The 27,155-nt window shown below is 40.8% G+C and overlaps 1 protein-coding gene across 4 annotated transcripts; it reads left to right on the top strand.

Moving 5' to 3' along the window:
• LOC146659408 (polycomb protein SCMH1) lies at positions 1-26,472 on the top strand. 4 transcript variants are annotated; one of them, XM_085423438.1, is made up of 17 exons: positions 1-120; positions 704-836; positions 2,380-2,448; positions 2,689-2,766; positions 6,111-6,181; positions 6,279-6,513; positions 8,183-8,271; positions 8,425-8,671; positions 16,421-16,665; positions 17,006-17,197; positions 18,480-18,606; positions 18,715-18,915; positions 19,222-19,392; positions 19,997-20,119; positions 22,267-22,398; positions 25,351-25,484; positions 25,630-26,472. In XM_085423438.1, the coding sequence occupies exons 3-17, from the start codon at positions 2,424-2,426 to the stop codon at positions 25,747-25,749; spliced, it is 2,190 nt and encodes a 729-aa protein (XP_085279564.1). In that variant the 5' UTR covers positions 1-120; positions 704-836; positions 2,380-2,423; the 3' UTR covers positions 25,750-26,472. The 4 variants fall into 4 exon arrangements, with proteins under 4 accessions (XP_085279564.1, XP_085279566.1, XP_085279562.1 ...); XM_085423440.1 differs by having other exon boundaries at positions 39-212; positions 8,428-8,671; XM_085423436.1 differs by having other exon boundaries at positions 39-212.
• The last annotated feature ends 683 nt before the right edge of the window (positions 26,473-27,155 follow it).

Raw genomic sequence — 27,155 nt, 5'->3', positions numbered from 1 at the left:
CCGTCTGCCGGACTGTCTGCCAGACAAGAAATGTTGGCAAAACACCCCTCCTCATCGTGTAGGGAAAAAATGGCGGACCCACAAAAGCGCTAGAAACAAATACACACGTTACAAAGCAAGGTAAACATCCTCGGATACACCGAGCGGCATCTCCGTTAAGGCTCGACTTCAGCGCTGAGCCGAAATGACCGCTAACTAACCTCACAGTGCTGGTACGCTCCCGTTTTGCTAATGCTAATATTTATAATCAGGTCGGCGAACTAGCGTGCCACCTAGCATGCTAAGCTAGCACGCTAAATCCGTGGGCATGTCTGTGAAGCCGTGCGTAGCATAGCCTGCTGGATGAGATGTCTGCACTGGCTTCATGCATGTTTGACTTTCATTCAGTGGTGTTTGGAGAGGCTTGTGCAGCAGGGGTTGCTGTTAAACTCCTGATTAATACAGTTAACGCTGCTGTCATGTAAATGAGTATTCATGGAAATAAAGCGTAGGAGAGGGCGGGGAAGAGGGTCCCATGTGCTGGCTTTGTGTTTTGAATGAAGCTCAGTAAATTTCTCCAATGTAGCCGGTGATGTTTTGTTTCTGAATATAAAGTTAGGAGCTCCATTTATGTGTGAAACAACTGTTACTCCCTGGAGTTTGCAACAGGAGGGATGTGCTGCTGCCGATCACTGATGCCAGTCCTCCTGTCACTTTTTTTCAGCCCGAAAAACAGGGAGCCGGTCGCTTTAATTTGGGAGCCGTCCCCCCTTTGGCGGCGGAAAAAGGCGCACTTCTATTGAAAAGGAGCTCATCCGATAAGGAGAAACGCAGCAAAACGGTTATGAAGTTATAAGGTAGGCGCGTTTATAATATGAACAGCCCATATCTGGTTTAAGCGACACTGTGGATGCTCTGCCTTTGCTCTTTTACATTTTCCACGCAAGCTCGGTTAATTTATAACAGCCCTCATAATAAAGCGGGAATATTTTTCCTCAGCAAATTCAAATGTTTGGCAGATGGTTAACATCTGCGTTGCGACTGTTACTAACGTCCTCACATTTCTGGCTAAAACTACTTAAATATCGGCCTTGTTTGATTACTTTGTGGTAATAAATGTCGCAGTGGGGTGTGGGGAAACTGCAGAAGCAGCCACTTGAAGCACTTGTTTATATCCGTTGACCTGCTGACCTGTGTGTTGTGTCTGGTTTGTAGTGTTTGTGAGCCGGGGTTAGGTAACAGGGGTCACTGAGCCTTAAAACATGTTGCTCTTGCCGTAACCTTGGCCTGCTGACAGACGGCGAGACATTCATGAGCATTCAAGACAGTATGCTTTATGTTATGGGCAATAAACCAATTTTCTGTAATCAATACTAGTTGTTTTTTTTAAATTAATTATTAAATTATTTGATCAAAGTTGAATAGAAAGTCATCCCTGGGTGCTATTTCTGCTGCTTTAACTGAGAGACCGGTGTCATTTTTTGGGATAAATCTCTTACATAAGCAGTCAATATCTCAAGAAAGTTATTCATTATGATCTCACAATGTATGTGTAACATGTGAAAAACTCCACAAGTCCACATGCAGTGCACTTTTGATCTTTGTGATGAACCCCTGAGAAGACAAGTAAGCTTTAGTAAAGTCTCCAGTTCTCTGTTGCCTTTGAATAACAATAGTACATTTTATATGTAGTAGCTGAGCCTTTGGCCTCAAGAATATATTATAGAATATATTAGTGTGATTGGTTCTTTGTCAGTGATGTAAATTAAGAGTTGTGCATTTTGATGACCTTAATTATCTATGATTTTAGAAATATTCCGCCATCTGTTAGTATAATTTAGTTTTTTGGGGAATGTCTATGCTTAATAGAGTGGTGCGCAGTAAAGGTTACAAGTCTGTTTTTCCTTACTGAAGAGAAATCCTGGAATTTCCTGTTTATTTCTGGTCATTTCAGAAACAAAATGTTGCACTTGAGAAAATGAAACACAAGTTAACAGGTTAAAAACAATATATTTTTTCACAGTGCTTGTAAACTAGTTCACTTGCCTCAAGGTGTTTCTTTTGTGAGGTAAAGACACTAGAATAACACAGTTCCATTTAAACTGGCTGAAAATTTCAAATCCAACGTGTGTAAATGGATTTATTGAAGTTTGATGCTGCAGTGTTGTATCAAAAGCATCATGTTAGCTGCTTTATGCCCAACTGTCTCCAGACTTCAAGGTGACATTTTGTGTGTGTGTGTGTGTGTGTGTGTGTGTGTGTGTGTGTGTGTGTGTGTGTGTGTGTGTGTGTTAATGTTTCGAATGTGACTCTATTTTTAAATCGATAAAGGAAAAAATTGCCACAAACATGCGTGACTAAGCTTTAACTCAGTTTTTGTGTGTTTTATTGCCTTTACAGTGGAGGCCACTTTTGTTTTGTTAGTTGGTCAGTATTGTTGGAGCATGAGGAAACCTGTACCACAAAAAGGTGAGTTTGTTTTATGATTAATATATTTTTAACATGTTGTATTATTTCTAGATTGTAGGTGAAGCTAGAAATATGTAGCGTGTCATCTTTTATGCCCTGAAAATGTATGTTATGTTGTAATAGTCCTCTAATTCCTGACATTGCCTGGAGCAGTGATTTTTGCCAGGTATTGCAACGTGTTGACTGATGAGAAGATTACCCATAGTTAAAGGATTTTCTTGCCTTTCTTGGCTCTTCTAGCGATAGAGTGGAAAGATGCCCGAAGGATTAAGCATGCTAGGAGTGGACGGCCTTCCCGCGTGCCCTCACAGTACCAAGGTATATAACGCAATGGTAGATGAAGTAATTGTTCACCAAATGTAAGCAAAAACAATGTGATACTGTTTTTTCTCAGTATTTTTATTAACTATTCAGACAATTTGTTACATAAATACAAATATATATATATATATTAGGGGTGCAACGATATTCGTATCGATATTGAACCGTTCGATACAGTGCTTTCGGTTCGGTACGCATATGTATCGAACAATACAACATTTGTAATTTATTTTATCAATTTTCCTTCTGACGATGCTGTCTGTGTGGAGCGCTCAGTGAATCTGTGTTCGACTACTCCGCCTAGGCTGCACTGTCGAGCGCAGATCCACTGAGCGCTCCACACAGACAGCATAGTCAGAAGGAAGAGCGCAGGGCACCTCCCCCACCCTCATTCAGATCTGGCGTTTGGAATTATTTTGGTTTTCATGTGACGTATGACCCTGAAGGTAAGCGAGTCATGGACTAAAGTAAAACAGTATGTTGGATGTGCCATGCAATGCTCAATTACATTGGTGTGAACTAGTGTGTTAGCGCAGTTAGCTCGTTAACGTGTTGGCCGTCTAGCCCCATGCACGGAGCGATCAGCGGTAGCTCGTTAACGGAGATTTGCCGTGTTGTGGCGTTAAGGTCATTTCGACGAGATTAACCTGAAAGCACTAGTGGGAACACAACAAATATGACTGCACATTTACGCAGACATCATCCTAGTGCAAAGACAAAAACAACAAGCATGCTACTAACTTTAGCCGAGTCATTTAGACAGCTGTTAGCACATGATTCTCCTTATGCTGCTGAGAATATAGCCCAGAAGAAGCGGATAGTATAGCTTTTATTTTGGAAAGAGCCATTTCTCTGTAATAAACTCTCTTTTCCAAAGATGAGTGATTCCTCAATCAGATACAGGGCTTGCAATATCGCTAGCCCGACGTCCCGGAGCTAGCGATTTTTTCAGTCGGGCTACCAAAATCTATCTCTTCCCTGCCCGTCGGGCTATTGTAGGAAAAATATATGTCAATGCTTTTGCATTCTTTCAGAAATGTAGCTGGGTAATTATGTCATTGGCATCGGTGAGCCACTGTCAATATGTGACATATTGAAATCGCGTTTGAATTTGCGCTTGTTTTTTTGCTTTCACTTTGCAATCGTGCGAACTGTGTATAGAGAGCGACAGCACTGATCTGTGAGTGATGATAATTTGTGCACCAATTCCTCTGACATCGTCTTATTAATCGTTAGCTTACTATGCAAACATGACAAGTGAAATCTCCCGCAGCAAGCTTAAACATGTGAGAGGTTGATCGCGCAGAGAATCGCTGAGCTTATGTGAGTGCGCGTGTAAAAGCATTTCAGTTCTGCTGAGCCAAATAAGACAGGTCAGGGTGAAGAAGTGACAGCCAAAGAAAAGCTTACCACAAAACGGAGAAGTTATGACAAATCAGACTATAAGGCAAAAAGAAAGTGCAGCTTTATGGTTTCATGGACAAAATAATTTCTGTGGCTGCAATATGACGAGCTATATAACCAGGGCTGCACATAAGTGGTCCGCAGGTGCGCATTCGCTGTCAAAATAAAAAACGCGCACAAGGGTTAGGGTTAAATTTAAAAACTGTACTTTTGAGTTAAAATATATATTTATAATTTTAATAAATGACAAATTAAAAATGCATGAACATTTTTTTGTATCGAAAAAATATCGAACCGTGACACCAAAGTATCGAACCGAACTGTGAATTTTGTGTATCGTTGCACCCCTAATATATATATATATATATATATATATATATATATATATATATATATATATATATATATATATATATATATACACTGAACAAAAATATAAACGCAACACTTTTGTTTTTGCTCCCATTCCCCATGGGATGGACGTAGAGACCTAAAATTCATTCCAGATACACAATATAACCATCCCTCCCAAACAGTGGTCACAAATCAGTCCAAATGTGTGGTAGTGGGCACATCTGCTATATTGAGATAATCCATCCCACCTCACAGGTGTGCCACATCAGGATGCTGATCTGACATCATGAGTAGTGCACAGGTGTACCTCAGACTGCCCACAACAAAAGGCCACCCTGGAATGTGCAGTTTTTTGCACTATTGGGGGTCTGGGGACCCAGAACCGGTCAGTATCTGGTGTGACCACCATTTGCCTCATGCAGTGCAACACATCGTCACATGGAGTCTATCAGATTGTCAATTGTGGCCTGTGGAATGTTGGTCCACTCCACTTCAATGGCTGTGCGAGGTTGTTGGATATTCGTGGGAACTGGTACACGCTGTCGTATACGCCGGTCAAGCACATCCCGAACATGCTCAATGGGTGACATGTCCGGTGAGTATGCTGGCCATGCAAGAACTGGGACATTCTCAGCTGCCATCTGCCCTGAACAATGTGAACCATGATTCATCCGTGAAGCGCACACCTCTCCAACGTGCCAGACGCCATCGAATGTGAGCATTTGCCCACACAAGTCTGTTACGGCGACAAGCTGGAGTCAGGTCAAGACCCCGATGAGGACGACGGGCATGCAGTTGAGCGTCCCTGAGACGGTTTCTGACAGTCTGTGCAGAAATTGTTTGGTTGTGCAAACCAATTGTTCCAGCAGCTGTCTGGGTGGCTGGTCTCAGACGATCTTGGAGGTGAACCTGCTGGATGTGGAGGTCCTGGGCTGGTGTGGTTACACGAGGTCTGCGGTTGTGAGGCCGGTTGGATGTGCTGCCATGTTCTCTGAAACGCCTGTGGAGACGGCTTATGGTTGAGAAATGAACATTCAATGCACGGGCGACAGATCTGGTTGACATTCCTGCTGTCAGCATGCCAATTGCGCGCTCCCTCATTGCTTGTGGCATCTGTGGCATTTTGCTGTGAGTCAAAACTGCACATTCCAGGGTGGCCTTTTGTTGTGGGCAGTCTGAGGTACAGTCTGAGGTACAGTCTGATCTGACTCATGATGTCAGATCAGCATCCTGATGTGGCACACCTGTGAGGTGGGATGGATTATCTCAATATAGCAGATGTGCCCACTACCACACATTTGGACTGATTTGTGACCACTGTTTGGGAGGGATGGTTATATTGTGTATCTGGAATGAATTTTAGGTCTCTACGTCCATCCCATGGGGAATGGGAGCAAAAACAAAAGTGTTGCGTTTATATTTTTGTTCAGTGTATATATATATATACATGAGAGAGAGAGATTTTTTTTGTGTATTGTTTGTTTTGTCAAGGTAAAAATGTAAATCTTGTACATACAATGTAACAAATGTGGCAGTGTGCGTGACTGGAAAAAGATGTATTAAAGTTTCCTGTTATTCTGCAGGGCACTTCAGTTGGGAGAAATACCTGAAAGAGACAGACACTATTGCTGCCCCTGCCTCATGTTTCAGACAGGTATGTAGATTCATGGCTGATTGCAAAGTGTCATTTTTATAGGTCTTCATTCCTTTTTCTTTTTTTTCTCCATATTTTTACTATCATCACTGTCCAGAGCCTAACACCTCCCGTAAACGAGTTCAAGGCAGGCATGAAACTGGAGGCTCAGGACCCGCGAAACACCACGTCTACCTGCATCGCCACAGTGGTGGGCTTGACGGGTTCGCGGCTGCGGCTGCGCCTGGATGGGTCTGACAACAAAAACGACTTCTGGCGTCTGGTGGATTCCTCAGAGATCCAGCCTATCGGCAGCTGTGAAAAAAACGGAGGCATGCTGCAGCCACCACTTGGTGAGGACACAAGCACAACCACACATGAGCATCTTTGCATTTTCACACAGTCATGAATTAACTTCACAAACTCTACTGTTATCTCTGCTCTGAGAAAGTGACAGAGCAGAAATGGAGTCGAATTATGATGAATTAAAAAGAGCTTAGAGACAGTTTTCATCAATGACTGTTTTTCCCCCCAAAACAAGAAGATAACTAAATAAAAATTAATGCATGAGGACCAAAACTATGATGACATGTATTGACACTTTGGAGAGACAAGAGACAAGATCCAATCAGGGCTAATTAAGATGTGTAGATAGGCGGGACTAGTTTGGAAGTGATCCAATCAGAAGTGATTTTCTTCTGATTCGATCTAGATTCTAGATTTTCCTGTCTAGCTACCTTTGTGAGGACCGAAATCTGCGTTCTGCTGTACTTGTGAGAACCAACAGTCACTTGTGAGGACACATTCACCAGTCCTCACAAGTTTGAAGGCCTTTTTGAGGCTCAAAATGTGGTTTTAGTGTCAGGGTTACAATTAGGTTATGGTTGGGTTTAGAGTAATGGTTAGGGTTAGGCATTCATTTTTAATGGTTAGGGTTAGTGTAAGGGGCTAGGGAAACCATTATGTCAATGAAGGTCCTCACTAAGAAAGCTGAACGGGCTTGTGTGTGTGTGTGTCTGTCTGTCTGTCTGTCTGTCTCTCTCTTTCTTAATCCTGAACCCTAACCCACACACATTCAAGAACTCCAAAAGCACTACGACACTCTTTGCCAATTTAATAAAGAGAGACTTTGTCATGCGTATCTCGCCACAGTGTGCCAACAGTGTGTGTCAGTGGAAACATAGGAAGAGGACAGGGACTAATACCGTAGGCAGTATTAGTGGGCAGAGGTCTGGTGTGCGGGTTCTTACTGTCTTGGTGCGGACTGAAATCTGAAATTTACTATACTGGTGGGGACCAACAGCCCTCATGTGGACCAAAATCCAGGTCCCTACGGGATTAAAGGCATTTTTCACACTCAAAATGTGGTTTTAGTGTCAGGGTTACATTTGGGTTATGGTTAAGTTTAGGGTAAGGGTTAGGCATTCATTTTTGTTGGTTAGGGTTATGGTAAGCAGCTAGGGAAAGCATTGTGCATATGGGATGTCCCGAGGATAGCAAACCCAGACGTGTGGGTGGGTGGGTGGTTGGGGAGAATCCCGTGCTCCATGATTCTCATGAAAGAAACAAAATTTCAAAGTGAGGAAGGAAGAGAGGAGTAAAACAGTTCACTTTTTAAAATTCTCCTTTAAAAATCAGCGTGTGGAGCAACTTTGAGCGGTTAAGAACATGGCAAACTTTTACACTTTATATTTTAGTCAACTGAACCAACTTCAGATTTAGTCTATGGTACTCTTTTAATACGTGGTTGACTTAAACTAAATGACTTTAGATGCATAAATAGGACTAAAACTAAATGACGTTTTAGTTAAAAGACCATGACTAAAACTGAATCAAAATTTGCTGTCAAAATTAACACTGCCTACTACTTTCGTAGTGATTATCCTTGATCATAATGAATGATTCTTTTCACACTTGCTTAATTTAATTAATAATTCCATGATTCATTGTTTGATTCATGGTGATTCAACCTTTTCATTTTGAAGCTGGTGTCGTAATGAGAATATTTGTGTCCTTATTCAGGTTTTCGACTCAATGCGTCCTCCTGGCCCATGTTCCTTCTGAAAACACTAAATGGAGCAGAGATGGCTCCCTCTCGCATCTTTCACAAGGTACCTGTACAAGGCTCACAAGCTCAAAAAGCTCAGCATTCACAAAGATGGCCAACTCTTCTGATGTATGACACAATAAGAACATCTATCACATGGTTTGACTGTTTGATAACTACCATATTTGACCCTTTTCTTTCACTCCATATTCCCCAGCAGGAGCCTCCCGCCCCAGAGCAGAACTCCTTCCAAGTGGGGATGAAGCTGGAGGCTGTAGACCGGAAAAATCCCCACTTTATCTGCCCAGCGACAGTAGGTGCATTGCGTGGTGTTGAGGTGCTGGTCACCTTTGATGGCTGGCGAGGAGCCTTTGATTACTACTGCCGCTATGACTCAAGGGACATCTTCCCTGTTGGCTGGTGCGCCCTCACTGGAGACAATCTTCAGCCACCTGGCACGAAAGGTATGAACCTCATAAATACGGTGATAGCTAAGAGTGTATATAACTTGAGTTTGACTTTCTCTGTATTTTGCGTCTAAGTCTTCTTTCTATTTCTGCTGCAGTATAGTGGCTTTAAAGTTTGGCATGTACTATAATATTGGTGATCTTCTAAAACGGTGATCAGAGCTTGAGTTATCTCTATCCTGAGCAAGTGTTCCATCATTGAAAATAACTAATGGTATCTATTAGGGATAGACCGATCCGATATTACGTATCGGTATCGGTCTGATACTGACCTAAATTACTGGATCGGATATCAGAGAGAAATAAAAAATGTAATCCGATCCATTAAATATCACAAAAGCGCCTCACAAAACCCAGCTCGTGACCTTAGCACGTTGGAGCAGTATGCGTCATGTGATAGGGCGGCTGTGGTGTGACGTTAGGGCTGGGCGATATGTCGAGTTTTTTAAAAATATCGATATATTTTCATACGAGATATAAGATGTGACAATATCGTTTATATCGATATAGTCTATGTTACGTTATAATTATACTTGTGGAGCCGCAGGTTTGCCTCTCTTTCGTCCACTTTTGTCTCTACGCAACGTTACTCGGCCTCGCCTCTCCTTCACTGAACACAACTCCTCCTCCCCCATAGCTTCACCTGCAGTAGTGATGGGTCGTTCGCGAACGAAATGGCTCTTAGAGCCGGCTCTTTGACGTGAACGACGCGAGCCGGCTCCTTATCGCGAGCCGGCTCCTTATCGCGAGCCGTCACGTGGGTTTTTTTTTTCTTTCTCTCAGCCTCTCTCTCGCACTTTTTTTCCGCTTCACTCTGCACACGAGCCTTGTGCTTTACGCTGGGCAGAGGGGGGAGGGGCGGTAGTTACACTCAGTAGCACAGGAACAGAGCCAGAGAGAGAGAAAGAGAGGCAGGGACAACAACATTAGAAAGGTATAGTAATCATCCACAACTATTTTCAGTTGCAGATGATAAAGGATTGAGAAAGTTTATTCATGCAGGTCCATATGACAGAGAATATGCATGTTCTTTTAGTTTTCATATTATAATTTATATTTAATTGTGTTGTGGTTTGCAGTGTTTTGTGTTCTTTTCACTTTAAATTTGTGAAAGGAAAAAGCTGAAAATTTAAATAGTTAAAACTTGAAATGTGAATAGTTGATTTTTGTCTTATATGATTTATTTATTACATTTTATGTGGAGTGAATAAATAAAAGTATATTTACGGTGGCCCCTAGAGACAAAGCACATACAAACTTCAAATCACGTACGAACTCTGAAGCATGTACAAACTCCAAAACACGTAAAAACACGTACAAACTCCAAAACACGTAAAAACTCCAAAACACGTAAAAACACGTACAAACTCCGAAGCACATAAAAACTCAAAACACGTACAAAAGACAACAGAAGTGCTCCAGGATGCTGGGCGCAGTGTTGAGCCTTTGTTATCTTGTGGCTACACAAGCCAGCAAGTACCAACGACCGGATTTGGTGTGTGGTAATAACAGGTAAATGAACTTTTTTTTAAATTATTTGAATATATATATGAGTGCCTGTGTATAAATACACAAACAATACACACATGCTTTCAATTGTGTAATTTAAGTGATCTAGTAGCTCTGCTTTGGAAGTTCAGTTCATGCTAGAAATGTGTTTTGGAGTTTGTACGTGTTTTGTCTCTAGGGGCCACCGCATATATTTATATATAAACATATATAAATAAAACCACTTGTTTTTACGTTAGTAATTCCTTTTGTGCATAATTTTATATTATTGTTAATAATAAATTAATTAAAGCAACAAAACAACCTGAAGAGCCGGTTCGGAGCCGAAAGAGCCGGCTCTTTTTAGTGAGCCGAACCGAAAGAGCCGGATCTCTAAAAAGAGCCGGAAATCCCATCACTAACCTGCAGGCAATGACAAGATGAAAGCGGAAAATCTCAGTTATCGAGTTACTGCGGATCGCCCCGTGCGTGGGGCTGGACGGCGTCAACGTGTTAGCGAGCTAACTGCGCTAACGAGCTAACCGCGCTAACGACATGCAGCCCGGAGGGGCTGCACGGCCTAAAATCCTTTCATTTTCTCAAAACTCGACAGTGCGCCTTATGTATTAATTCTGGTTGTGCTTACTGACCGCGAACCGATTTTATGTGGTACACAGCGCTCATCAATCTGTCAAAAAATGTTTTAATATGACTTTGCTAAGCTATGGAGCTGCACCGCTTGATGGATTGTCGGAGGATTACGGCTACCGGGGAGGAGCCTCGCGGAGTGATACGTACTGTGCTTCAACGTAATATTACCGTACTGTGTGTGTATAAGGACCACAAATGGCACCTGTTCAGAGACGTGGTGCAGCTGTGAAATCTGTCTCTTTGTTATTATGCTCAGCGTCTATTAGTTTACATTTTGACTGCACAATTGTGAGCTTTTTGTTATGCACAAAAACAACATTGTTTTCTTTTATTTATGGACCATGATTATTTAATAAATGCTGATAATTTATTTTTGAGTAATTTCTTCATGTACATCTACGCTGTATGTAAATAAAAGTGCCCGTGTGACATCTGGGACACAGTGTGACTAAGAACTCTCTTTTTGTTCTTAACTTATGGCTTTAAAAAAAAAATATCGAGATATATATCTTATATCGCCATCCAGCTAAAAAATATCGAGATATGAATTTTGGGTCATATCGCCCAGCCCTAGTTGACGTTCATCCTCCAGCTTCACTGTGCTAATGTTATGCTAACATAGCTGTGTCGCTAGCAATCACGTAGCAAAACATTATATACCAGATAGTCTAACTTCAGTAACCCTGCAAACGCCACTGCTGTTTAGTTTTCTCTCTTCATTTATGTTGGAAGTGGTAGCAGAGCTGTACGTTTTAATTAGTTTCAGAAATCTCTCAGTCAGAACATGGTATGTCATGTTTAGGTGGAAACTAGCGAGCTAACTTCCTGTTAACTTGTAACTCCGTTAAATTTAATAAATTCTGTTTTCATGGATGCTTGGATGTTAAACTTAATTGTTACACTTGGTAAAGCAGCAACGGTGCTGATTTTATTAAAGGTGAAAGAATTTAGACCGTTTTTAACTCTCAGTGTTCGTTTGACTTTGGGACCTGAAATGGACAGAGTTTTGGACCCAGATTACTCCGTGAAGCTCCTCACTACGGCAGCCGTAATGCTCTGACAATCCATCAAGCAGTGCGGCTTACCAAAGTTGTACTAAAACATTTTTAACAGATTTCTGCACGCCCAAATCAGTTCAAGGTCAGTGAGCACAACCAGAATTCATACATAAGGCACACTCTCGATTTTTGAGAAAATTAAAGGATTTTAAGTGTGCCTTATAGTGTGGAAAATACGTTATACAGAAGAAAAGAATATATCGCGATATATATCGTTACCGCATGTGCTTCAAATTATATTGCGATATGGATTTTAGGCCATATCGCCCAGCCCTATTTTCTAGTATCATTTCCTGTAGGGTTGCAGATTAAATTATTTAATTTTAATTAAATAAGGTTTTGAAATAGGTTCTGGGGTTTTTTTTTTTACCTGATCAAAGTGCACTTCCTAGAAACTAAATATAAAGTCTATCACACCTTTCATTGTATCTACAAAATGGATGTGAATTAAACTCATAGTACTTAGTAGCCTTGTGTTCCTCTAAATTTCCCCTGTAATGTTTTGCACATAATGCAGGTATTTTCACTTTGATAATATATCTTTTGTCCAGTAATTTGACTATTTTCCTGAAACCTTTCTCTACTCGCCACATATTTTGGACACATATCTTTGGAGACAGTGTCAGTGATTCTAGTGCATCTTAGTGACACCTAGTACGCATGTGCTGTCTGATGTTGGATGATTGATTTTAATAATCATTGCATTGTTTCTCTAGTCCTTCATGCATTAATTATACTGCAGTTTGTCTTGTTTTCAGGTGGTTGAATAATATAGTTGTGTTGTACAGCATTTGCTGCTTTCTTTCTTGGTTAATGTCCATTTACATGTGGGAAGCTAACGTCACAATCAAGATTAAAATTAGTTATCAAATGGGCAGCCCTGGTCCTGGACTAAAGGGTGTTTTTGACTGCAAAGCTTGTCATGCAAGAGCAACTGCTAGTCCCTACCTGGTGCATGTGAGGTTGACGGGTACAGATGGGGCCTCTAGGGATTGCACAGAAGCTTTGGAGAATGACGGCAGACAAAGCTTTTGCCGGCTCTACTCCAAAAACGGCTTTTACTTCCTTAGAGGTTCTGATTATCTTTGCATTGTAACACCAAAATTGTAATTCCAAAATAAAATGAAAATAATCACGGCTGGGTGTTCAAATTGCATTATTTTACTTTAAAAGGTTTTTTTATGTGCAGAAATTATATGGATATCAACTTAGTTCATCAACACATCTGTGGCTAAGTCTGGAAAAAAATTATAACTCCTGATAAAGGCATTATTTATTCCTGACTCATGGATTAGATTTCACTACACTATGAGATTTCTGCTTTTATTTTGTCCATCTGCTGTATGTCCACATTTACACTGCATATGGTTAAAGTGTTGTTAAAAATTTCCTTCCTATTTGCATGGGGGTTTTTAAGTGCAAAGTTGGCTCTCAGTGTCTATTTGTATTCAGTTTGGTTTGTAAATGTTGAAGTAGGCATGGCTGCGGTTTTTACTTCTCTTTTAGAAGACTGTTTACAATGCAGCAGTTCTTTGTGATATATTGCTTCCTTTGTGACTTGTGGTAAAAAATCATTGCTCTTGTAAAGCAGTTATATTTCAGACATTGTAGCTGTCTTAACTTGTTTAACATCAGGAATAAAAGCCAGACTCAAAGCTGGAAATGTGTTACAGAAGAACCACAGAAGGTAGAAGTTGCTTACAAGGGTTATCAGCCACAGGGTCAGCTGTCCTCGTGTGTAGAATCCACAATATGTGAAGGAGCCGATTGAGGGAGGGAAATGGAGGATATGTCTTTGTAGCCTGCTAGTGTTTTATGTAGGCCTGGCACTTGCCCAGTTAGCAGAATCAGGGCATGACGCGAGTGAAATGAGTCTGTGTGCCCCTCCACAGGCCTCTCATTGGCACACTGGCTGTCGAAGTCTGAATAGACACCTTGGAAAGATTAAAGAGGCAGAAATCAAGAGAAAGGACAGACATATGCTGTGAAAAGTGGATTGTTTACATTGTCAGTACATGTGGGAGGAGAAAAGAAGAGAAGGGAGGAAAAAGGGAGAAAAGGAGGAGTCAGAGGAAGAGTGGGAGAGGAGGACAGGGCAGGAGGAGAGGGTGAATTTGAGGACAGCTGTGCTGACAATCAGACACTTTTGACTTTCGTTTGAGACAGACGGTGAGTAAATGAATGAAATTACTGAAATGCAGCCATAGAGCGAGCGTTAGATCAAAAGCGCTTGAGAAGTTATGTTGCTGTAATATGAAGCTGGTAGTGGTGGCTTTATGAACTCGGTGAACTCAGTGCACTCATGGGATAAAGAAAAAAACAAGGGTTTGCTTGTTAAGCGCTTGCTTGGCTGTATTTACAAGCAGTGCAATTGATTGTAACCTCAATCTCTTTACACCGTTAAACATATTATCTAGGATTTGTTCAATCTGTTTAGGATCAATCAGCTGTCTTGTTTTTTTTTGTTTGTTTTCCTTCCCTCTTTTTTTCTCTTTAGCTTCTCTGTGACTTCTCTGTGAAACGTAGCAGTAGCCTGCAGACTGTGTGTTGCATTGATTGGTCTGTTTGTGTGAACGTGTTTAATAAATACAGCCCCGCTGGCCAAGACCTGTGTTAATGAATGTGGCCGCTCCTCTCGTAAATCTGTCCCCAGCTGATCCAGGATGAATACCAGCGCACTTTAGGTTGTGCAGTGTGTGTGAAAGCGTGTTTTAAATCGCAGGTGCATATGAAGCCAGATATTCCGACTATACTGTGGCTCTGTTTTTCTGTGCGGTTGTTTTTGCATGCACACATTCTTGAAGTTTTGCCAGCTGTAATGGCTTATGTAAAGTACACGGACTGCTTGGTTGTTTTCTTGTGTTTAGTAGAGACCCTCTGTTAATGTTTTTAACATGCGCCTGTTCTCTGGGGATTACCTGATTTCAGAAGTGCTTCACATTCAGGAGTGAAGGGCCGTGTGTTCATATTCTGGAGATACATTTTTGCAGCAGCTTGCTTCTTCATTTGCGTTTTAATTCTTGTGCTTTTTCTATGTTGCTTCTTGTTTTTTTCTGGCCAGCAGAGTCTTAAAGGTAGAAGAAGAGGTAACCAACTTTCGTAACCTCTGTCTTTAACAACTGCTTATTTTTCTTCTTTCAGTTGCTACCTGATAGCTTTTAGTCTTTCTTTTGCTTTTTCTTGATCTTCATTTTGCGGCGTACAGTGGATAACAGTTTACAAAGATAACGCCTGATTGTGTGATTTCATTATGTTATATATGATGTAACACCAAATTGATGCATATACTTTACTTGCCTGTACTTTTAGTGGGATCTGCCTAAAGAGATCATTTGTATCTGATCAGATTTTGAGGCATATCAAATACTACTCCACTACACCAATGAAATGAAAATTAATTTTGTTTAATAAACAGAATTAGCACTTTTATTAAACATATCCGCAGACTTGGTTATTTTCCCAGGAAATACTTTATATAAAATAAATGTAAATTTAAAAATAAGTCTCTGTTTGACTTTCAACACAGTTATGCAATCTGCCACACTGAATTTTATTGAACTTGGTTTAGAGTTATGGCATGATCAAAGAATGAGCCGGATCTTTGGTAGATTGTTTATTAGTCAGTTCAAAAATAATTTCTCAGCCCTTGAGCACCAAACAAAAAGAGTGTGTATTCCTTCTTCTGTGGCTTAATGTTATTAGAGGCTTGGTTACCACTCAGTGGTGATGCCGTACTGGAAAAGAGTGCAAAGTCAAATTGCTGTCAGTTTCTCAGCAGTTTTGATTTTGTTTGTGTGTGGAAAAAAATGACTGAAAGTTTAAATTCAGTCTTAAAAAGGGAACTTTTTGATGCGACCACTCTTCTCTTTTTCTTCTTTTTTTTTGCTCGCTACCTGTTCCCTAAGACTGTAAAAAGTGCTTGAGTGTGAGAACTGCACTGTGGTGTCCTTGGGCTTATAACTGAAGGACATAGTTTGAGAAAGAACTATTTTGTTGCTAAGAAAGTTTGACCTTCTTGGCTTTAGTGCCACTGAGAGAAGTTCAGATGTTGTAAACAATCTGGATTTTGTCATCCATTGAAGATAACACGCTTTACCTTTAGCTTTTCAGAAAGTCTTAGAGTAGAGATCAGAAAACCAAGTACCTTCCCCATGCACAGAGAGTACTTAATGTCTGTGCGTGACTCAGCCAGCTTCTTATTTGGCTTCAATTTGAAGCATGTGAGGACATTGCAGCCAACAGCACAAAGGCTACTTGAATGCATCAAGCACATGACTCATTCTGCAATGTGGCAATGTTGTGTGCATATTGCACAGCAGGTGTTTGGTGAAGTTGATTTAGGATTATGACTGAACACGTTGCCCTTGTTGTTCACATAACATAACCACAAAAGGCGTTCTAGATTTAGACTTCTAAATTGTAGGCTGAATATGGAAGATGTGAATACCTAACTGAGAGGCACAGAGCAATAACTCTTAATTAATTTTGCTGCCGATACCAAGCAGCTTTTCAACTTCTCCCATTTTCTTTTCTCTCTTTACGCTTACAGTGGTGCTGCCCAAAAGCCTTGGAGCATTGACAGACGGAAGTGTGGAGAGCCCAGTCATGCATCCCAGCCCCACGGTGGGCAGGCCTCCAGGCCAGAGAGGACGCAAGCCAGGCCGCAGGAAAACCAAAGTGACAGGGCACTGGAATCAGAAGGGCTCTACACTGGGACCACAGAGCATCCAGCCAGAAAAAGTCCAGGAACCCGTCAAAATTCCCAAGAAGAGAGGACCAAAACCAGGCAGTAAGGTGGGCATGAAAAAACAGTTTTTTACTTTTGTGTGATAGTGAAGCAGTTATGACACTTACATATAGTATACAAATAGTTTCTGTCCGGTGTAGCAGGGACAGTGTTTCTGAGACAACGTGTTGCTGTTGAATCTTTCAATTGAATTCCAAGTGGTAGAAAGAATTTCTATAGCCTGTTAATAAAAGAAGTAACGGGTAAGTGAATTTTTAACCAACCTTTACATTAAACTATGAGACTGCTCACAATGGCATCCCAGATTAGTTGTTTTGTGTTTGAGGGGCATTATTAAAAAAAGAGGCATCCCTATTTGACTGTGTGTCCTTTGCTCTTTGTTTGCAGCTGGGGTGGGCAAAGAGAGCTAGCTGGCTAGAGGATTCCATGGCTGGGCCAGGGCGGCCCGTGACAGGCCCAGGGCGAACCAGGGGCAGACTGCCCGCCAACTGGGCGCAGAGGATAACTTTGCAGCAGGGTCAGACTCAGGCAGAACCTATCAAGATCCCAAAGAAAAGAGGGCCGAAACCTGGCAGCAAGGTAACTGTCCAGTACAAAAGAACCCCAGCTGTCATTAGACAACTTCATGTCACATAAACAGCTGCCTGCTTGAGAAATGCTGATGAAAATGTGAAAAGGGAAACTTCTGCAGTATAATTCTTGGAGCGCAAATCATTGGAGGCTTGTCCAGTGTTTTTTGACTATATTTGGATTATTAAGTTATTTAGCCAGAAACTAACCTGTTAGGCTACGTTCACACTGCAGGCGAAAGCGCATCAAATCCGATTTTTTTTTTGACCCTATGCGACCCATATCCGATCATGGTATGACAGTGTGAACGGCACAAATCCGATGTGGTACTGAATCCGATACATATCCGATGTTTTAGAAAGCGACTGCTGTTTGAACGGTCATGTCGCATTAAATCCGTCTTTTACGTCACTGACACAAGACAGACGCCAATTATCAGCGCCGGAGAAGCGCCCGAGAAGACATCGCGAACGCTTCCTGGCCATCCAGTGAAACTGCTGGGAAGACAACGTTGGAGAAACATGAACATTTTATTTGTACTGTATAATCTGCAGATTCTGACAGAAATCTGCAGCTATCCTTTGAAGCACCGCTCCTCTCTAAAACAGCAATAAGGATAATTATTAGGTTATTTACATTATTATGTAAATAACAAAATAACTTAAAGCAAAAATTGGGAAACTTAAAGTCCGAAGTCTTTATATTAAGGCCATCAGTCAAACCATATTGTTTGCTCTGGGTCTAAACAGAGCGCGTTGTGTGTGACGTCTTCTTTTGCGCATGCGGGCCGCTTTGAGCGTTCACACTAGAGAGCGTTTGCTGTCGCATTTTATTTGTAGTGTGAACGAGCAGACAAAAAAATCGGATTTGATCAAAAAATCGGAATTGAGCATTAACACCTGCAGTGTGAACGTAGCCTTAGTTAACCCTCTGATCTGACAAAGCCCGTTCCTGTTTCTGTTATCATAAGTTTCCTAGCTAGTTAAACATGCCTGCTCATTTGTAACATACATGCTATAAAAAAATTCTTAAAGCCTTGGTTTCATCATATTTATGTCTTTATAAACGATATAGTTGTTTTTGGGTAAGATGGACTGAGCTGGTATCCATTTATTAAGCGCAAACAGTTGCAAAACCACAGTGCTCAGTCATTGGTAGTGTTTGCAGCATCCGGTTTGTATGTTTGTTTAGTTTTCCATTACCATTTACAGAAATGTACTTAGCTCAGTTCTTTTATTTGCTTTTCTAAATATATGTACTGATGGCTCTGAATTTGTGTATTTGCATACAGAGAAAACCACGAGTGGTACCTAATCCAGTCCCCACGTCTCCCACCAGCAGTACCCCAGAGCCTGACACCAGCACTGTGCCCCTGGACAATGCTACCATCCCTAATTCTGCACTACAGGCTCCCACAGGTACACAGCGTCCACAGGCCTACACATAATGCACATTGCTTTTTGGGGTTTTTTGCATCAACTTTTTCATTCAGTGTCATTTAAGGTCATATACCTTTCGCCTTTTAGTTTGTGTGTACCTAAACAAGTACGGCAAGATGGGACCCCATTTAGACCAGCGGCGTATCCAACAGCTGCCAGACCACTTTGGGCCAGGCCGAGCCTCGTCGGTGCTTCAGCAGTGTGTCCAAGCTTGTGTGGACTCTGCTCACAACCAGGGCACAGTCTTCTCCTGCCTGAAATCTGGACAAGGAGGAGAAGTCATTTCAGGTGTGCATTGGTCTAATTTGAAAGCAAATTCACTTTCTTCACCCTTTCTTCTCTTTGATTTAGTGCTTATGAATTTACTGTGGCAATGCTCACTTATCCACGAGAACATCAAGAACCAACAAAGTACGAAAAAATAAAACAAACCACTTGGCTGATTCTATTGTTGTTGTTTGAGTTATGTTACACAGATTGTGTGGGTCGGATTTTGTTTATTCATGAAAGCTCACTCACATCTGTAACACAGCCTGTTTATTGAATTACACTTGAATGAAGCAGCTGAATTAATATCCACCATGTCTTTTCCAGCCTTTTTTGACCAGCAGCAGCACACCTTGACCCTGCCAACTGTCAGCAGTGTCACCTATGTCCTCCGCTTCCTGGAAAAACTTTGCCACAACCTGCACTGCGATCCTTTGTTTGGCAGCCAGCCTGTAGCCAGAGGCGGTCTTCACTACGACAGTCACACGTACACTACAGGTCAGGGTCGCTGTTTGCCCACTCTGTGTTCACGTGTACAGTGTTAATTTATTTTAACATAGCTGTTAGAACCATGCTCTTACATTGAAAAGTACCAGTGTCAAAGACTCTGCTCACTTTTACTACATTTAATGAAAAGGCAGCTAAAGTTTTATAATAGTCATTGGGCTCTTGTGTCAGGTGGAAAAATATGCTAAGCTTAGTAGGAAACGACTGGTTTAGACCGTTTTCTAAGTGGTTTAGGTGAGAGGAAACAGCAGACTATTATGTGTCTGCCTTATTTATGCAGAGATGTTGGCAATATGCTTCTAGAAAATGAATCCTTATTTGCTGTATTGTGGAAAGCAAGTAATGTGTTGAAATTGCAAAGACAGGGGTAGTGAAGAGAACTAGGGTTGGGCAATGTGGCCTAAAATATGCTCTCTTTTTTTTCTTAAAACGAAGGATAATTATGTAACACACATTCAGCGTAATTGTTAGAGATCTAAAATATCACTGCTCTGGTACACTGAGTTGCATCTTTGTCACATCCAGCTTCTTGATTTTTAGTTAACATGGAACAATAGCCTCCAGCTGTTCTTCAACCCATGTGTGCTTCTTTTAGAGAGGAGAAGTTTTGGAGACAGTCTGAAAGCGGTCCCAGTACGAAGCACAAAGCGGTTCCTTCAGGACTTCACCAATCCTCTGTCTCCGAAACTGCCAAAAATCCCACGGCACTCCACTGATGGTAATCTGTTTCATCCATTCATAATCTGTTCTTATTACTCATACTACCATTCATATAGAATTTGTTTTGCTTTTATTTAGAGCTAGGGAAAATATATATATATTAGTCTATCCATGAAAGTCTGTGATATTATTAGTCAGGTGACATATGTATTGGTAGATCATTAAATGGCATTTTAAAATAACTGATCAGCTCAGTACTGGGCTGGCATTGGCTGATCACCAGATCATGAGGCTGGTTAAAAAAATCTCTTTTCTGTGTGGCTGCTGTAAAGTAATATTGGTGCTCCCCCTTGTGTCAGTTTTTCTTCCCATTATAACTCAATGCTTAAATGGTGAAATGTGCCAGTGCTGAATGTAAAGCTACCTGAAATGAACAATGTGACGTAAATTTGTACGTAGTTTACAAAACTGTATATATTATTGTATATATTATATATCTCTTAAAAAGATAGAGAGAGAGATCTTTATAAGGCATAGAGGTGTTTGCAGTGTGCACTGCATTTTAACTGACATAAAGTTGATCATTAAATAATGACCACCACACTGCATAGGTACCAAGTGTGCATGCTTCCTCACAGCAGCGTGTGTTTGTGTATATATATGATTAATGATTTATCATTATGATTTTAGATTAGATTATTATGTTTTTATCGCTTCTCAAAAAGCATAATTTAACTTTCATCTACTTGCTCTTTAGGAGGCTCATGCTAATTTGCTCCATACTTTTATTATTGAATTTGGACTATACCGGCCCTTAGTGGATCAACTACAGAGCTGTACTATCTCAGACAAGCCCTTGTAGCTTGTGTCCCTTTAAGCCAAATTTCTTCTGTAAGTCGGCTGCCTTTTACAAATAAAAGGTTTGAATAGCAGGTCGATGGGGCTGGTGTACAGTAAGCCAGAGCCGTGTGCTATTAAGATCTCCTCTCTTTGACATCACAAGTATCAAAGAGTGCAAAAAACTGTGTGAAACAGTGTGTTCAAAGTGAAGCCATGGCCACGTTTGACCATGTTTAATGTTAGCATTCATCATGGTGACAAACAGAAATTAAGGAAAATAATAGATACACAAGTAGTATCAACTATTCAGGAAAAAAGGGGAAAAAAGCCATATTAGGCTTTAAAGTCGTGCTTTAAAATGTTCGCACCACATTTTTTGGAGTTGTCTGTGAAGGTTCTCACTGTAGTTGTTTGCACTCTAATAAAGAATTAGGCTGTTTCTTTGGAGGATTGATCAGTAAAAAATTATTTGTGAACCTATTTGTTTTTATTGTGGGCACACACTTTGTTGAACATTTTAACTTACTAAACGGTGGTACCAAATACAGTTGTGTATTAAAAGAGGGAGCCTTTTCAGAGGAGAGCCTGACTGCATCCATAGGAATTAAGAGGCTAAGTAGCAGCCAAGTGTTGCTAATCAAATGCCTTTGATTTATTGATCATCAGCAAGAAGGCAGAAGTTTTAGCAGTTTGCTTGTCTGTAGCATTCAGGTGTGTGTTAACAAAAACTTTCTTTCTCGCATCACTGTGTGTATGTTCTGCCTCTGGTAAATTTCTCTTTTGTAAAATGCCTTTAATCATATTTTTCTTTGTTCTTTATTTGTGTGCAAAAATAACTGGAAATAAGCTGACATCAAAGGATTCCGCTCATTTAGTATCAGAGGCTATTCAAAGTGGAATCCGGCATCATATTTCTGTCAAACATTTTAATTGTAATAACTGGGTGCTCTGACTTGTCTAGTAAAGCTTTCTGTAATCATTTAAAAGGAGGTAGTTAAACAGAGCTCAAGAGCGAATGCTATTAAATTCTGGGGCAGGAGGTTAATCATTTAATCATCTTTCCATTTCCTTAAATTTTAATTAAGTTAATGTAATATTGGAAGATATATGTGTAAAAGGGGTAATATCCCCTTCAAAGTGTCCTTATACTTTTACAGAATGCCATAGCCCTGTTAAATCACCGTGGTATTCTCTGAGGGGTACTGCAAAATCGCTGCGAAGCAGTGTGTCTGACAAATACGCTGTCAGTTGGGCCTCTTTTTTTGTTACTTGTTATCTTTTTTTTTTACTACATTGGGACCTCTTTGTTATTTTGCTTTTTTTTTTTTTTTTAGGTACTAGTATAATTGTGTTCTTTGTTCCCAGGTGAGTCCTTCATGGAGAACAGTGTTGCCACATCAGAGCACTTAAAGAAGAGCCCCCTTTCCCAAAACTCTACAGGACTGACTTCTGGCCTGAGGTCCTCCTCCAAACTGCTGCATCATAACAACTCTACAGGTAGGAAAAGAAACAACATTGTATCTATGAAAAGCTTCGACAAATCTGTAAGTGTGAATGTATTACTTCTGCAAATGCTAATATAGTGACATGCAATCCAGTAAGTTTGGTTTTAACTAAGGTTATTCACTAAATTCAAGCGTGGTGCTGTCAGAGGATGCCTCCCTGCTAGATATGCCTCTGTCAGTTGTAAGTGGTGTTATTGCAAAAAAAATGTGAAATGTTTAAGAACAGCCTCAGAGTGGCAGGACAAGTAAAGCTATCAAGCGGGATCACTGAGGACTTAGGAGCAATGTGTGTAACAGTCAATTATATGCAGAGTTCCAAACCTCCTCTGTCATTAATGTCAGCACAAAAAGTGCACCGAGAGCTTCATTGCATGGGTTCTCAAGGTCAAGGTTATCCATATAGTGCATATGTAAATTTTTCTCTGCTTTATCTTTACTTACACATACATAAATGTCTTCAGCGCAGTAGAAATGTGCTGCAGATCTTGTAAAACTTGTTTAGAACTACCCCCTTTTTGTGTCTGCATTACAGGAAGTGAAGTCAGTTGTAGTTCTTTGACCTCTGATGTTGTAGTTTGTTGTTTGTTTGTTTTTTAAAGCATATATTGCCTAAGGACAGATAAGCTCATATTATGCCGAGGCATTCATTGTCTGTCTGTCAGTTCACAATTCACAAGAACCAGTATTCGTCCTGAAGCATCAGTCAAACACAGTGATCGCCAATAGTCTTCATCAAAACTGTGCTCAAGTCGAGGTCATCTTGGTCATTTTCACTAGTTTGTGCAATACAGCCAAACAGTGACAAGAAAACGTAACACTTCACTTGTTATGTCTGTGAAGGTTCTCAGTCATCCAGGTCATCGTAGTCAAAGGACCTCACACACATGTAAAGGAAGCACTCAAAACGTGCGGCTATCCTAAATGGGCGTTCTTAAAGTCAGCAAAGAGGCAGCAAAGAGGCACAGAAAAGAAGATCAGACACCAGCGAGGGAGGATAAGAAAGACAGACACAACAACATTGTCATCCCCTATGTAGCCGGTGTATCAGAAAAACTCAGGAGAGTTTTCTCCAAGCACGACATCCCAGTGTATTTCAGACCCAGCAACACGCTCAGACAAAAACTGGTTCACCCGAAAGACAAAACGCCAAAACACAGACTTAACAATGTGGTGTATGCGGTACAGTGCAGCGAGGAATGCTCAGACCTCTACATTGGAGAGACCAAACAGCCACTTCACAAGCGCATGGCACAACACAGAAGAGCCACCTCCACAGGACAAGATTCAGCAGTCCATCTGCATCTTAAGGATAAAGGACACTCTTTCGAGGATGCCAATGTTCACATTTTGGACAGAGAGGACAGATGGTTTGAAAGAGGAGTGAAAGAAGCCATCTATGTCCACTGTGAGCGACCATCTTTGAACAGAGGCGGGGGTTTACGACACCAACTCTCTGCCATCTATAATCCAGTTTTGAGATCCCTTCCCAGACGCCTTAACGCCCACTCACATCCTGGGCCATCTGACCTCAGGAATTCGCATGATAAGGTGGGGCCAGGTTTCACAATGAACACACCTGAAACTCTGGCTGATTGGGACCCACACCCAGTTTCACACCTTGGCTCAGGGGATTAGAGGATCATCAGGGGGTCCTTTTGTCCCTCTGTGGGGGGATACTCCCACTAGGTTTATATCTGGGACTCTCCACCATTTGACCTTAGAACTGAAGAAGCTTCTCGGATGAGAGGTGAAACGTCTTCAAGTAACTTAAAGAAGTCCAGACGCCTTTCTTTGCAAGCTCCTTTGACTACTTCACTTGTTACCTTAACCTGAGAGTTCTAAGGGACTCTGAGCTGGATGAGCGAGTATATCATTGATGGAGGATCGGGTGCAATTACATCACTGCCATGTAATTAGTGGCTCTTCACATTTGCCTTAAAATGACAATCAGTGAAACCAAACACACGAGTGACTGCAGTGGTATTTATATAGCAGCATTTTGCCCTTAATAAGCACTTAAGCTGCTCTTACACTATGGTATAGGTCCATTCAAGAGTTCATGAGAAGAGTTTGGTCAGAAACTGCCTCTTCAGTGGCTAAATTGCTACTTTGCCAGATATCAGTAGTGCATTTTCTTACCCTCTGTGCCACTCATGCCACTCATGCCACTTTTATTTCACTGGAAAGACCCAATTCAAATGCTAATAGCAGTTTGAAGTCTCTAACAAAAAGAGAGGACAGAGCTGGAGGTGGCAGAATTGAAGATGCGAAGGTTTTTCATTGGGAGTTAGAATGGAGTACATCAGAGGGGAAGCTCAGGTTGAGCAGTAAGGAGATAAGGGACTCAAGACTGAGATATTTTGGAGATGAGCAGAGGAGGGATAGTTGATGTAAAGGAGAAAGGATGCTGAATATGAAGCTGCCATGCAGGAGGAAAACAGGAAGACCACGGAGAAGATTTGTGGATATAGTGAAGGAGGACATGCAGAGGGTTGGTGTGACAGAGGAGGATAATAAGGATAAGGTGATACAGAGGATCCACTGTGGCGATCTCTAAAGGGAGCAGTTGAAAGAAGAGATGGTGGCATTTGAGTGTTATCTTATAGTAGGTGAAATATGTGTAGTAGACAGTGACACTCCATTCACTGCTGTTTGCCTGTGCAGCCTGTGTGTTTGAGTTAAAATAATACCCTTGTAGTGGTAGCCCAAAAACACACTGAAATTTATAATCACACAAATGCAAAAAGTTTAATAGAGTTTTGTCAAAAAAAGAGTACATTACATTTTCAGGATCCATCATTTCAGCTCAATTGTCAAAACAGATGTTGAGCCTGTGCGAAAGACCGCTGCACTGGGACAGTGATAAACATGTTTGTTTTTTTGGGCTTTTTACTACTCAGTGAATAACTGTCTTATAAATCTGTATTTGCACATTTGCTCCCAGGTCCGGGTAGTTTCCGTGAGAGCCCCAGGCCCAGCGGTCAGGATCCCAACCTGTGGACAGTAGATGAAGTCATGCAGTATATCAGGGATATCGACCCAGTTCTGGCCCCACATGCTGACCTTTTTAGAAAACATGTACGTATCCATTCATTCATGAATAAATGTATAATGAATAGTGAATGCTTCAAACGTGTCAGTTTTATTCATCACTTTTGAGCAGCTCTGTTTAAAAGAGGAAAAAACAAAAAGGTTTACTTTTCCTCTGATTCCTCTGCTACAGGAAATTGATGGGAAAGCCCTTCTGTTGCTGCGTAGCGACATGATGATGAAATACATGGGTTTGAAGCTCGGCCCTGCCCTCAAACTCACCTTCCACATTGACAAGCTTAAACGGGCTTGACGACATCAGTCAAGCCTTCTGAAGGACTTAACTGTATCGCCACCTCCATGTTCTAGGTTCAGTATATCATGCACTTCATAATGGACATATGCTGACAATTTACATGTAGCAACTTCCACCGTACTCCATCCAGTATACACGCCCTTGTTCTGACCTCATTCAGTCAGGGATGTTTATTTTGTGTAGCACAATCCAGGCCTAAGGCAGCACGGGTTAGGGGTCGGATCGGCCACTCGTCTGTCATCACTTTTGCATTTCAGTCTAACTTGAAGAATCATATGTGGCCATTTTAACTGTAAAAGGCCTTTTGGCCTGCTTTTGTTATGTTACATTTTATCTGTACATTTCATATTTTGTACTTCATGAATACAAGTATATGGACTTTTTCAGTGTTTTGTGTTGGAATACGCTAAAAAAAAAGAAAACCCTAAAGGAAGAAAAGAAATGCTACATCCCAATAGTTGGGATTTCTTCCGATCAGTCTCTGTTTGAGGCATAATTTTGCAACTACAACAGTAATAATTATGATTAGAAAAACGTGTTTTATAAAACTTTATTCTGAGAAAAACTGCCATCAAGATGGGGTTTTTCTCTTATTCTGGATGTTGTTTACAATGCCTTGTCTTGTCTTTGTTATTTGTACTTTTTTAATTTTTTATACTATATTATTAGAGTTCCTACATGGAGAGCCCTATCATGCTTAACATTGTTCAATAAATATATAATAATTCAAGTCTCCTTTTTCTTGTTTTGTTTTGTTTTGTTTTGTTTGGTCACAAATTCCTATATACATCCTGCATTAACTGTCTGCTGTTACACACATGACGCGCAACATTCAAAAAGCTGAAACTTGAAAATCGTTCACAAGAATAGATAAACTGTATTTTGATGATCACATTTAGTTTGTTGAGAGTTTTGCCCACCAGCAGAGGGCAGCATATAGCTGTCAACCTTTTTTTGGTCATGTCCTTACGTCTCTCCTAGAGACACTGCCATGCACTACCATGGGTGGGCATGTCTCCATCTGTTAGACAGCATGATAATATCAGTGATATTTTTAGACCATGTAAGGCCTATTTTACATGGCTGCCTCTGTTATATGTTCATATGTTTCTTCTTTGTTAGTACCATTTCCTTTTGTACATGTTATTTCATTAATCCTCCAGTATTTAAAAATGTCTTATGGGTATTTAAAGACAAACTCATTTTTATTTCTAAAGCAAATAATAAATGCACAAATATAGTCATTTCTCCAGGAAAAAAGGAGATCAAAAGAAGATTAAAAACCATAAGTGTTAACTCCTAGGAAAATGATAACAATCCTTAATACAGTGCAACTTCAGAAATAACACAGAAACTCAACAGTTTCGGATAAAAATGTTACATTTTAAAGGAAGCCATAATTG

Source organism: Rhamphochromis longiceps, linkage group LG11, assembly GCF_057381845.1.
Source record: "Rhamphochromis longiceps isolate RC_006_pf linkage group LG11, R_longiceps_female_GT1.1, whole genome shotgun sequence".
Lineage (NCBI taxonomy): Eukaryota > Metazoa > Chordata > Actinopteri > Cichliformes > Cichlidae > Rhamphochromis > Rhamphochromis longiceps.
This window is presented reverse-complemented; position numbering and strand designations above follow the sequence as displayed.

Coding starts and splice junctions, on each gene's coding strand:
- LOC146659408 (XM_085423438.1), top strand. CDS start 2,424: ATGAGGAAACCTGTACCACAAAAAG. Junction 2,767..6,110: donor CGTGCCCTCACAGTACCAAG/GTATATAACGCA, acceptor GTTATTCTGCAG/GGCACTTCAGTTGGGAGAAA. Junction 17,198..18,479: donor GGCCGAAACCTGGCAGCAAG/GTAACTGTCCAG, acceptor ATTTGCATACAG/AGAAAACCACGAGTGGTACC.